This window comes from Microchirus variegatus, assembly GCF_963457635.1.
Source record: "Microchirus variegatus genome assembly, chromosome: 4".
NCBI lineage: Eukaryota > Metazoa > Chordata > Actinopteri > Pleuronectiformes > Soleidae > Microchirus > Microchirus variegatus.
Window position 1 is genome coordinate 29,442,023 of NC_139805.1, and position 13,832 is coordinate 29,455,854.

Here is a 13,832-nt window from a genome sequence, read left to right on the forward strand (position 1 = left end):
GCAGATTCTGGAGAACAATGTCCAGGAATCAGTGACAAAGGTGAAGTTATCGGTTGGATCTTTCAACAAAACAACGACCCTAAACACTGCTCTAAATCTACTAAGGCATTCATGCAGAGGAACAAATACAACGTTCTGGAATGAGCATCTCATTCCCCAGACCTGAATATTATTGACAATTTGTGGTGTGGTTTAAAGCGGACTGTCCATGCTCGGAAACCATCAAACCTGACTGAACTGAAGATGTTTGTAAAGAAGAATGGTCCAAAATACCTTCAGCCAGAATCCAGACTCTAATTGGAAGCTATAGGAAGCGTTTAGAGCAGGGGTCACCAACGTGCCAATACGTGCCAGGCTCACTTCACTTCACCTCACTTGCATGTATCCGTATGATCTGTCAGTAAAATATCTTTGATATTGTTTATAAAAACTGGTAATCGTTAGGAGTAAGCACTGGAAGGAATGTGTATGCAGTTGAATGCATAATATTAATCATTTAAATGGTAAACAAACAAAAAAATATTATATGGTAGCCCTCCATATTATTTTTTACCCTTAAGGTAGCTCTCTGACTCAAAAAGGTTGGTGACCCCTGGTTTAGAGGCTGTTATTTCTGCAAAAGGAGGATGCACAAAGGTTTCTTTTGTGCTGCCTAAATGCACATGCCTAATTTTGTTTAAATAATTTTTGCAGACTTTCTGTAAATTATATAAACTTTATTTCGCTTCTCAAATATCACTGTGTTTGTCTCCTATATGATATATTTAACTGAAATTTCTTATCCAAACGACTAATGATTTATAAATCATGAAAATCATGAACATTTACAGTGGTGCCCAAACTTTTGCATACCACTGTATTTTTTGGTAAAGACTCTTTGTAGATAATTAAGTTAGGCCTTTGTTTTTTTATTTTGTGTGTTGTAAGTTAGGAGTAGTCAAGCCTTGTTTTGTTCTTTTAATTTCAATGATTTCTCCATAAATCATAAATTATGGCAGGTTTTGTTTGGTTTTTCTTCGTCCCAGCTGAACAAAATACACTTGAATTTCTTATTTCAGCTGAATTAATCGTCACAAACATCATCAAACGTTCAAAGAAAATGAATTTATTTTCCATTGTTTGTACAAAGCTTCTTTATACAGAAGAATACTATACAGAAGACTAACACAAAGATTAGAAAGACATTTTTTTTACATGGGAGTACCTTGAAAATCACAAGCACAGTTAGGACAGGTTCAACTACATGGTAGTCACGTTTTGATCTGGTTCTTTCTGACATCCACTGCGGGTCTGAACTCTGAATATCTACTCTCCATATGTTGTTGCATCTGTCAATGTGCCTGAATTTTCAGGCTTCACTCACTTGTGTTTCATACACACAAATATCCACTCAGCTTAGTTCACTGTTCTGGATCTGGAAACTATTCAAGATATTAAAGCTTTACAATCATCTTTTTTTTTTTTTTTTTATTAATCTAAAGTCCCTCTTTCAAATACGCATTTCCACAGCATGTACTGTATGAGTGGATATACTCTGTGCTTCACTCAGCATTTTGCCTCCAAATCAAATGGTGCACGGTGACTGTGTGTGCTTGTGTGTGCACATGTGGGTATGGGTGTGAAATGAATGTGTGTGTATGTGCGTGTGCGTGCGTGTGTTTATCCCCAGGCATTCAAACACGCTTCTCCTAAATCACAATGGAGTGAAGGTGCCTGAAGCACATAATGACATCCAGAGGGATGGGTGGGCTCAGGTGATTTCCATCCAAACGCAGGTACCTGAGGCAACAGAACAAACACTTGACATACCATAATAGTGACTTCTGCTTCGCAAAAAGGTGATAAGTTCCTCATTAGACATTTGTTCCTATTTACTTCCTCTCAAGGTTGCCAGTTTTAAGTGCTTAGTGCCAGAATGTACCTTAGTTTGGGTGCCAGGCTGTGATCGCTCAGGTCAGCCTGCAGGCTGTAAGGGCAGATCAGAGTGCCGTTGATGTCTGTAAGAGAAACGCAGTTGTTTGACACGTGAATGTTTTTTTTTCTTTTTCTTGATATAGCTGGAAGGGTTTGGGTTCAATTCCCGGCTATGCTAGTCTACATGACGATGTGTCCTTGGCCAAGACTCCTGACTGCTGTGCTGGCAGCGTGTGAATAGGTATGAAAGAATAAGATTACTAAGTGAATGGCAAAAAGTGTAGTGTAAAGTTAGAAGAGAAGAGTGCTATATACATACATAGCATATACCATTTCAAAAAACACAAAATAAAATGCATATTGCATGAGGATGTCATGCTTATTTGTAATATTAATCATTTATTATTTTCTTGGTAATTTATTAGGCATATAGAGAGGAATGATATTAAAAAGACGAGGTAAGCAAGCAGTCATGGAAAAAAAAGGAAGGTTAGACTCTGAAGTGTGATTTAAACCGAATCAAACTGTCAAATATACTCTGTTCGTACTGTTTCATTAAAGCAGAGTCAAGAAAAAGAAGAATATATTACACAGTATGTAATTACATACAGTCCACAGCATTTAGTGAAGCAGCATCCCTGTTTTCCACTTTTACTTCGGATGTGTCATTGTCTCGCTTGACTTATACTAATACTTATAGATACAGTGACAATTCCATTGATATTATTCAGATTGGCCTTTCATAACATATTTCCTATTCTGTTCCTGTATTCAAAACAGTGTGTTACATATATTGAACCCCATCTTCAAACAAGAAGTGCATAGGACACAATCTCTAATGTATGCCATACATGCTCTCTTCAGAAAACCTGAACTATGCCTTTAATAGTAGGTTCGGTCGTAAATTGGGATCAAGCAAATAAAACAGCTCTGACCTATAATCACCTTACAAGGTATTAACAAACACCAGCACATTTGCCGATCTCTCAGGCAAGCATCAACATTAGCCCTGATTATCCTTGGAGACATGTTGAGTCAATGTCCATAGATGTACCATGTAATAGTTGACGACTTTATCAGTCCTTATTGGACTTTTGTCCAGACATTCTCTGGAGTTCTGGTGCTGTTCATATGTGAATGCAGTGTGAGACCGTCTTGGTGTGAGAATCTCCAAAGGATCCAGGTGGATCGAGGACAAAGGACCTTCGTACATTTACTCGCCATGGATTCTCTGGAGTTCCTCCCTCTGCATTCTCACATGAGCTCACTTGGACATTACCTGAAGATTAGATTTTGGGGGCTGGAAGAAGAATTTTCCCTGGGGAACCTCAAAAGCGACCTCTGTGGACATTTGTGTATTATCACTAGAGAATCTCCAAAGTTAGTCCATGGCACATTAAGGTCAGGGAAAAGCTAGACTGGCTCCACCCACAGCAATCAGCTGTGACAGAAGAACGTCACTCATTTGCGACCCGTGTAAATGTCCCATGGAAGTCAAGACAATTTTAAATCTTACTGGTACTGTACGATTACAGGTACTGTTCTGAGTCAAAACACAAGCCTGACCCAGGATTTCAACATTCAAAACTGAACCGTGCCATGATGAAAACGGTGACATCTAAGAAGCTAAAGCTGTGGACCAGAAATATGAGCTGAAAGATGTCAAAGTTGATCTCCAAAATAACTGATCTATCCTATTCCACTTTTAGTTGATAACCTAGCACAGAGTGGTCCTGTACCTAAAGGGTGTAGCTAGACAAACTGCAGTAGTTTTATTGAAAAAGAATCACTAAAAGGATTGCAGTACTGCATCAGAGAGTGGTACCAACAAGAAAGAAGAGAAAAGAAACAGTAAATGCCTGATATCCTCCATTATTGCTGTTTGTTTACTGTGCCATTTTTGGACTACACTGTGTCATGTAGCTGACGTAGCTTTTTCCATCCAGCCTAAACACCCTGCAGTCGAAACACAAGCTAAAGCAGAACTGCACTGTCTGGTTGAAATGCAGTTGTGACTGTCATGTGCGCCATGGATGTATGTATTACTTCAAACTTTTCCTTCATATTCCAAGATTGGTGTTGCACTTACGCTCAATGCTGTTGTGGTTAAGATGCAGTTGCTCCAGGTGTCCGTTGAAGAGGGGAACATTGGCGAGCTGATTGTGGGCCAGTTGCAGATCCAGCAAGCTGGAAGTGTTAAAAACACCCTTGGGAACTCCTTTATCACTAAGCTGGTTGTAGTTCAGCCTCACAAATGCCAGGTGAGTTAAGTCTCTGAAGTAGTTTCTGAACAAGAGAATGACACACAGAGAGAATAATTGTCGCTTTTAAAATATGTAACTTATAAACATAAATGATTGTCCATTATACTCAAGCCATTGCCAAATGAGTTCACACAATGCTGATTAGGCCTCGGTGTAGCAGTATGTTGAATCTTGGCGACATTCCACTGGACAGAGAAGTGATTTATAGTCGAGCAAGATGAATGCAACAGGTTGGAATAGGGATGAAAACACCAAAAGTGCTCATGACAGGTTTTAGAAGTGGATTGCACTGTTAAACAAAACAAAACACTGAAGTAGCTGCAGTAGAGATGCTGATAGTTTTTTGGTCGTTAATTCCTAAGGGAGGCTGACAGAATTTATGCACTGGTGCTTTTTTGGAAGCCCATGGTCAGGAGGAAAGGAATTGGGCTTGTAACCAGAAGTAACTGACAATGGAGTGGAGGCCCTGAGCAAGGCACCCAATCCCCCATTGCTCCATGGGTGCAGACAAATGCTGCCCTCCTGCGCCCATCCAGTGTTTAAGAAAACGTCTTTGTGTGTTCATCATCCTTATGACAATGTGTGTACTGTATACTTGCTTTGGGATGTCATCTATACGATTCCTGTCCAGGAAAAGCTGTATGAGACCACTAGGTACTCCATCAGGCATCTTCTTCAAGACATTGTGAGCCAGATTGAGCTGCATGAGGCCCTTCAGGTCCTTGAATGTGTTTTTTCCCAGGTCACTGTCACTCAACTAAGAAGAGAGTGTACATAAAATCTCCAGTTATGGCATTTGTTCTGGAAAGCAGGTTGTTGTCACTGCTGTTTAGTATTATGGCCACAAATCTACATTTTTAAAAACTGAAATGTTTACCTGGTTGTGGTACAGATCAAGAAGAGTCAGATTCTCCATCTTGCTGAAGGCACCCGAAGGGATCTTGGTTATACGATTCCTACTGAGACGGAGCTGTTCTAGGCTCGCTGGAAGACCTTGAGGAACTTCTTTGAGCTGATTACGGTGCACATAGAGATAGAGCAGGGCCGGGATCTTCTCAAAGACCTGCATGAATGATAGATACATAATTCTGGAGATGGTTTATGTTATTTTGAAAAAAACAAATATACATTTAGAAAACACTCTGACCTGTTTATCTATTCGAAGAATGCGATTGTTCGCGAAGTTGACCCAGCGGATCTCAGTGGCGTTGACGAATGGCTCTGCTGTCACCTCTGAGATGTAGTTGTTCTGCAGGTACAGGTAGTGGGTTCTGGATGGGATGACAGGGATGACACGGATGTTCCGGTTCTCACAGTTGAGAGAGTTTGGATAGTTTGGGGAGCAAAAACACTCTCGGGGGCAGTCAGGGAACATGGAGGGTGGGCCCAGAATGGGTGGGGGGAAATCTGTGGGCTCCTGGGGCTCTGGCTGTGCCGGCTCAGCAGGCTTGGCGACAGAAGGCCTCCTGGTGGTGGCTGGGCGCCTGGTGGGCTTCTTTGGCAGTTTTTTCTGGGTCAACACTGCCCCCATCAGGAGGAACAGCGCTAATGCAGAAAAGAGTCCCGCGCCGGCCTTCATCGTCCTACAATAGAGGAAGTTATGTGTAAGATTTGACTGTATGTACAGATATACGGGTTAAGACACAACACAGAACATGTCATTTTGGTTGTGCTGGTGAACCAATATGGTCAGTTAATTATACCCACAAAGAAAGGTTAACAGCTTGAATATGTTGGATCAGTTTAATGTTTCCTCTTCTGTGTGGGAGCTCTGGGGCAGCGGCAGACTCTCAAGTGTGCACAAACCCTACTTCCTTGATAAACAGGCATTTAGAGGCTCAGTGAAGACCAACATGGCTGTCTCTAAAAATGTGAGTACACGGATGTATTTTGTTATTATTTCTATTTAGGGAGGAGCTAGTATATGAAATCCCTGAACTGCTGTTTTTTTTAATAGCATCAATATAAATATGAAGCAAGTGTCTTTCTCGATTGGACATAAATACTGTCGTATTACAAACCAGTACATTTATTGTTGTCTGTTCCTCTTAATGACTTCAGTATCTCTGACTGAAATTAATTTAGACTTTCAGAAAGTCATGTGGTTATCATTATATTTATAGTTATTTTTTAATTAACACTATGAATCTATTTTGATGAAGAAACAGCACTGAATACTTGGTTTGTGGTTTACTAATGTAAGTAAGATGGGGCACAGGCAATGAATTCAAAGGCAAAGTCATTTGTATAGGAGTGGCAGACACTGAAACAGGAAATTAGCACTTATGAGGAAGAGGAAAGGAAATGTTTTTGGATAAAGGCTCTCTTGTAAGCTCATGCATGTCCAGAGGGAAAGCTGTGGTAATAGGAACACTGTAGATCTGGAAGGTTAAACCTCTTTTGACCCAAGAGACGTCCAACAGAAACTGGACCACATCCTAAAGAGAGTATCTGAAAACATTGTGAATGTACTCTGTGTACCGTAACTCTAATGAATCCTGGGTGTCTTTTGCTTGTTTCTGAATGCTCTTGTGTTTGCCTTGCCAATTGCTTTTGTTTACTATACCGACATTTGATATTTACACTCACAGACATACACAGCTGCAGAATATTGACTTAATATGAGCAGAATTTAACAGGACATTTCAGGCTGCCTGCATTGTTTTTATCCCTAATGCACAGAATGCCTGTGTCTAACCCTAACCCTAACCCTAACCCTAACCCACTCATTGTAGAGGCACAAAAGATTATTAGTTTCTAATCATTTTGCTCCAAAGCCTCTCATCAAATTTGAATAAACACCACATATGAATCACAGTGCAGGAATGAAACTTAGAGCCAAAAAAACGTCCTGCCTGGAAAATATATCTGAACTTTTCTTTGACAGTGTTCCTGGCACTGCCCTTCCTTTTCCCTCTCAGCCATGTCGAACCTCCCAGGCCCTCATTTCAAACCAGAACCAGCTCTCCTCCCTGTCACATGGCTTTCATGACCAGTAGTCTGGCAAACAACTAAGAGGCAAAGCCACCAATGGCTGCCTCACTGGTTGATTATTTGTGACCTCAGTCCATAAATCTAATCTTTCAGTGTGAGAACTGCACTTATTGCGGTGGTTTCAGAGATTCCTGCAGTAAATATCTGCGACATGAGACTCGCCCCACAAAGGCCCTGCGACAATTGACCATGCAGCTGTTGTTTATGGCATACATTTCACACGCAGTCATAGTAATGCTAAATATTCAAATTACACAGCAAAGTTTTTTGTTGAAAAAAGGAGTGACTGTGGTGAAATAGTTTTCTCAGCTACTGTTGTACACAGCAAAGCTGGTCAGTTGATCAGTTTGGATTATGTTTTTTTATCACTAAATTTTTGCAGATATTTACTTGAAATGTAAAAGGTTTTTATTGCAGCAAACACCAAAACTAATATTCACAATACAACTTCAGATGTTTCAGATTGCAACTGCTGCTTAACGAGAAATATAAGAGTGTGATACCTTTAGATTTGTGTGCTATAATTGGGCACTATATGCAGATAAATCCAGTTGAATGAGTTAAGTGTATGTCAGAATATGCAGGCTATTCATAGTGTTCATTTAAGGAGTAGTTTTAAAGGAGATTAAGAAAAACAGATGACTCCAAAGGAGCAAAAGATGTTTCAAAGAGAACAAAGCTCTTTGATGATGATAATGATGATGATGATGATAACTTCTTCCAGTTCATCATAGTTTTGTACTTTGTTTTGTCCTATTGTTTGAAGTCACATTGCAAATAATGTTCATGCACAGTTTCAGCCCTGCACTGCACATGCTCTGGATTTAGAGATACACTGTATATGCCTTCATTTTGAAACCATTGTCATCAGCAGATGCTTTGCTCTGGTGCCAAAACATGTCCTCATGTGGGTGTGGCAGTGCTGCAGTTGCTGTGCAAAGACTGGGTCTACATCTGGATGTGCAGTGAAAGAGTTAGTGGGTGTTCTGACAGAAAACAATTAATTAGCGGAAATATAATATTTACACTCCAATCTAATTTGAGATTATAGAAAAGAAAACAGAGATGGGAAAGTGTCATCACTGCATCTTTGCCGTGCTCATTGTTATAAATGGCATTTTTCTTTAAAAAGTACAACTATGTGTTAAAGAAACTTTGATCAGCTGTTGTCATATATGTCCAGAGTATTCCCTCAGATTCCAGGATGGTTAAAATTTGATGTAAAAAAATAAAAAAAGGAAAAGCATTATGTCCACGAAATTGAGGATCCGTTTGATAAAATGGAAAAATTGAAATCCCCTGGCGCCAGAAAAAGTAAGCAGCTTTAATAAACAAGACTAAACTTCAGTCCCTGCATATATCATTTTGCAGCAGCAGCAGCAGCAGCAGTGACTCTCCTCACTCACTGATGAAAAACACTGCAAATCAAGATGAGCAAACAGGAGCAGGGAACAACGTCAGAGTCAAAGTGTATACAGCATCTCCCTGGAGGACAGAGTACCACTTTGTATGGCACAGTGTTTCTATAGAAACACACTGGCCCGGTCCAGCTGTGCCGGTGCCAGGACTCCCCTCAGTCCTCAAACACACACACATACAAGTTCTGTTTTTTTTTTTTTTTTATACATGCATCACTGACCTGTTTTGAGTATGTTATTGATTATGTTCCTATTAAAAACAGCACCCTGAAAACAACAAATAAAGCTTCTTACCTGCCTCTGGTACCTGCCCTCTTTTTGCAAAGTCACAACTTTTGTGTGTTTTCGTCTCTGACTGCTTCTCCCACTCTTGTCCGACCCCTCTCTCTCTCTCTTTCACTAACCCTGCCTCTCACTCTTCCTCTCTTCCTGTCTCCTTTGGGTTTGTTCCCTGGCTTTTTCCCCCTCTGAAGGTCACAGTGATTCTTTCTCCCCCTTTCGTTGACTCGGAGCCAGAGAGATTTAATCTTAATTCCTTCTGGAGGAACGCAGACGCTTTCATGTGTCCAGTTCACTGTGTCGCAGTTTGTTGTGATTATTATACTTTTTTTTTCCACAGCAGAGCAAGACGTTGAGGGTGTTTGAGACTAAAAGACAGGAAACAGGGCTGCACGGGTTTGTTTGCCTGTCCTTTAAGCACTGGCATATCAGAAGTTGGAAAGATCGTGAACACTGGACATCTGTTAGGATAAGGCCAGCTGTAACTGCATCTCTCCTTTGTCTCCCACCCCTATTGTTTAGATGACTCCACACAGACCCAGCCATGTGTATCCCATTAGCAGCATCTCTCTGTTGACTCTACAGCATCTTTTTTTGTGTCAGTCAAATGTCCAGGAAGATTTTTCTCCTCCTCTCCTCTTGTATCATTGAACCTCCCACCATGTCCAGCTGAGGCATGGGGGTGGGGGTGGTGGGGTGAGGGGTGGAGGGTCTCACAGGAAGTGGGGCTATGTGCCACTGTGATTTACAAATATGTCTGTGTGTGTATGTGTGTGTGCTTATATGTCACTGGGGGTTAGGAGGTGGACATGTGTTTGTGGGCCTGCATTCCTGCAGAATGAGGTGCGCCTGAACGATAATGAGGCAAACATATGTTGGGTAAAAGTCTCCGGCACACATGTACATACAATTGCATGTTCTGTTTATGTTTTGGTAATTATCCACACTGCTGTGCTCTCTGCTATTAAACTCAGTATCCCAGGTTTGGGAGTCTGAGCTCAGCAAACATCTGGAGCACTCAAGGAAAGACAAATCAATAATTAGGACACGAAAACATAAGTATGTGTGAGGACAAATATGTCAGTTTCTGGGGCGTTTGCCGTTTCTCTCTGCATCTTCTCTGCTACCATTTAATGACTTAGGCTCTCCCGAACAACTGCAGAGATGACATAATTGGACAAATCTGCTCACTTGCTGAAATGAATCACATACAATAGAAAAAAAACCCAATTAAAAATGTTTAAATACAATTAAGTGGTAATGAGGTGGTCAAACCACAAGCTTCTGTTCAGCACGGTACTGATGTTGTGTGTGTGTGTGGCTGCAGTTTGGTCTCTCCCTAGGCGGCCAAAAATAAAACACAGGAGCCTTTGTTAGGTTTTTCAGAGTGTGTCTGTGTCACATTAGCGAGAGAAGTTGGATCACCGAGGATCAGTTGCAGTATTTTAATGAAATGGTGGAATTGCTGCGGTTCCTTTTCGAAACGTAGCTGTCAGAAGAGGCTGATGGTTAGGCCTGCTTGAGCTTGCAGCCTCCGTGAGCATGTTTCATCTTCGTACTCCACACACTTTTTGGACTGTTATGAGGACTTTTTACAGGGTTTTTTTTACAGGGTTCTTTACAGTGTAATGTATTTTTTTTTTTACTAAGTTTATATAGTTTTTAAAAGCTATTTACTGTATTTTATTGTTCTTTACATTTACAGTTTCACATACTTTTAATTACAAGGTTTTTCCATGTTATTTTATTAATTTTGAAAAAAAAAATATTTTGAACTCATACATTTTTCGTTGGTGTTAGATTATTTATAACATAATGGTGATGAACACCGGTTTGAAGGGCCCCCTGGGAATTTTTGCTTAGGGCCCCTACAGACTCTAGAATCGCCTCTGGTCATGTCTGATAGTAAAGCTTGACTGAGCCCATTTCCAAATGAAAGCTGCAGCATAGAAGTGATATTGTATCATTGTTTTTGTTCACAAAGACCTAACAGAGGCAGAATAATCATCAACAGAAAGTTACGTGCTGCAGCTGTGAACTTCACTTTTGCACTACCTCAACTTCATATGTCACATCCTCTCCATTCAAACTCACTGATCAGAAGTATCCCTTTCATGGTTCTAGTTAAACTGAATCAGTCATCGTAGGAATACATTTTGATGAATTGTGTTTTTTTTCTTTTTTACATGAGTCAGAGCTCAAATTACTAAACGTTTTGAGGATTAAACAGTGTGGTTTGGATTTTCATGTGCACAGCAGAGTCATGTGGCCTGTGGAATGTCACTGGCTTGCAGTGATAATACACACAGGGTCTTGACGGTGGTGCTTCGATGTCAGTGCTCTGTGTCTCAGGGCTGAGTTCAACCTGTTGATTCGAGGAGAGAGAGAGATTTTTATCGGGCAGAAAATCTGCATTTACTGCAGGAAAGACAAAGACAGCAGCAGCTGTTTTCTAAACACATGAAGAGAGCGAAGCAGGCTCAGGCTTCAGCCCAAAATGACTCAGTGTGTACAATAAGCTGAGATCTTTCCAAGACTGTTCTGTCATCTTCACAGTGATGTGGATGATTGAGCTGGTTGGTTGAAAGTATACGAGCAGAAATGTTTCCAGAGGAAACACGGCTACAAGAATACATTTTCCAACATTTACGGCTTTCTGCTCCATTTTATTGCAGCAACACCAGCAACATGATGACACAGCATCCTGCGTTGTGTTGTTTACATACCTATGCTCTGCAGGCTGCACCCACATTCTCATTGCCAAAATCAACTCAAAATCCACAGCTTTGCACGCCCCCCTTGGCGAGCCTTAACAGTTTTAATAAAACCAAGTTTTTGCAGAATTCCCAAAACCCTTGAAGTTTTCCCAGACACATGCATTGTCTCAATCAATTTGTGTTTAAACCAATCACTTCATGATTCTATCTATCATGAATAAGCTTTCTCATTCCCGAAAAACACATTGAAGGGTGTGACTTAAACATTCAACAGATGAAATGACAACAAAGGCTCTCCTCGTCACATGTCTTAAGTGTGCAAAAATAAAACACTGTGCATACCAGCACAACAGGTGCTACTTGGAAGGCAATTTGTTTTTCAAGTCACCTGGCAAAATTAGATTCTTTCAATAAATGCTGCACAATTATATTCTCCTCTGGAGTTTGTCCTTTTAATACATGGTGAACCACAGCACCAGCAGTAGCTGTGGATCCCAAACACTGCTGAATGTGAGTGAGAAGCATCAGCAGCAGAAAGACACCAGTGGCACAAGCTCGACTTCATACTGCCGTGTTGACTTTTTAGTGTAAGTTTCTTCTTATTTTTACTGCAGTGTTTTTTCTTCAATAATGAACTAGAAAAACTGTTTTGGTTCTTTCTGGCAGATGGGGTGAGACCAGGTCTAAATCCACAGCTGACTGCAATCACATGACCATAACTGGTTTAAAAATATCCTTCTGTACATTGATTTTCTGTGTATTTCTCAGTCCAGAGACCAGGGTGAAAGTATACTGTAAGCCAGAGCTCTGAGTTAATCGTGTGTAGTGCTTTGCAGTCCCTGCTTTTATCTGTCTCCCAGTGTAGATAACAGTTGGCAGCATCAGGTGAAATAAAACATATGGGTTTTTCGTGCCTTCCTATAAAAACACCTCACACTATTGGCATGAAAGTAAAGTTCACGGCCTTCACCTGGACTCACATTATGGTCGTACTTTATGAGATGATTATGTGCCAATTATGTGTTACATAAAGCCTTGTTTATACTCACATGAAGCATGGGCCCTCTTTGACAAAGCAAGAGATTTAAATTGCCATTAGTACACACACAGTTACAGTGAGAGAATAGGAATTTGTTGTTGGAGTTGTTGCCTAGGAGGTATATGGTTTTTACATATACCAATATGACACGTGTCAATATGCTCCTAATCACAAGATGGTGTGCAAAGAAACTATTCTGGATAAGCAGGAAGTAAATGAGGTAACGTCGGCTGATTGTTGTCAATATATATAGTTATATATAAAGTGAATGGCTTTTATCAAACCCGAATGTTGGAGATTAACACATTTTAAAGGTCCCCTATCGTGCAAAATCAACTTTTTAATCCTTTAGTACTTATATTTGGGACTCAGTGGGCCACACCAGTCCCCAAAATGTGAAAAAAACAAGACTCAGTCATGTTTTATTGGTTCCATTTAGGGCAGCTGTGGCCTAGTGGTTAGGGCTTCAAGCTTGAGACTGGAGGGTAGCTGGTTTGAACCCCAACCTGTCCGCAGCTGAAGTGCCCTTAAAATTTAGTGTAAGTATAGGCGATAAAACACACAATGTTTTAACCTCCCTCGGAGTTGACGACATAGCAACACATTTCATCGTGAATGTTGGCACCCCGCCAGGCAGAGTACTTCACAGCTCCACCGTAGCTCCCCCTTGTCCCTGTGAAATATGAGAGTGCAGGCGAGGGAGGAAGAGTGGCTGCACAGCGGAGCACAGTGTTTTACACAAACTTCCAGCCTCAGAGGATTTTTGTGTCCAGTGGATTTATGAAAAAAATGTTCACAAGCTTCACAAGCCCTTTGTTGTTGATCGTGTGTGTAAATTCCTATGCTGGGGGGACACCTTGAACACACCAGTTACGTGCCTGCGGTTAGCTAGTGACATATGTGGATCAGTGATATGAGGAGCATGCGTTTGAAAGCATTGCAGAAAGATGTAGATGTTGTCCTACATTTCTTCTCAACCAAAGGCTGTCTTTCTGTCGTGTTTCCACGTTCTCTCCTCGTGTTGTTGATCCACACACGTCAGTTGGAGCCGCAGTAACACTGGTGCGTTCAGGGTCTTTTTCTAGCATGGGAATTTACATACACGCCGCGCGGCGCATTAATCGTTTTTCGATTTTAATGTTTTTATGATCGCGAGAAGCCAAAATCGTGGTCACTCTATGCATTAAGCCCAATTTATACTCCTGCG

At 40.9% G+C, this 13,832-nt stretch overlaps 1 protein-coding gene across 1 annotated transcript; it reads right to left on the reverse strand.

Annotated features, from left to right (window-relative positions):
• Positions 1-1,085: 1,085 nt before the first annotated feature.
• prelp (proline/arginine-rich end leucine-rich repeat protein) lies at positions 1,086-9,022 on the reverse strand. The gene is made up of 7 exons (XM_083888771.1): positions 8,885-9,022; positions 5,326-5,761; positions 5,056-5,241; positions 4,778-4,935; positions 4,004-4,200; positions 1,922-1,997; positions 1,086-1,779 (listed from the first exon to the last, which is right to left on the reverse strand). Exons 2-7 carry the CDS (start codon positions 5,755-5,757, stop codon positions 1,689-1,691), a joined length of 1,140 nt encoding a protein of 379 aa, XP_083744897.1. The 5' UTR covers positions 5,758-5,761; positions 8,885-9,022; the 3' UTR covers positions 1,086-1,688.
• Between the last annotated feature and the right edge of the window lie 4,810 nt (positions 9,023-13,832).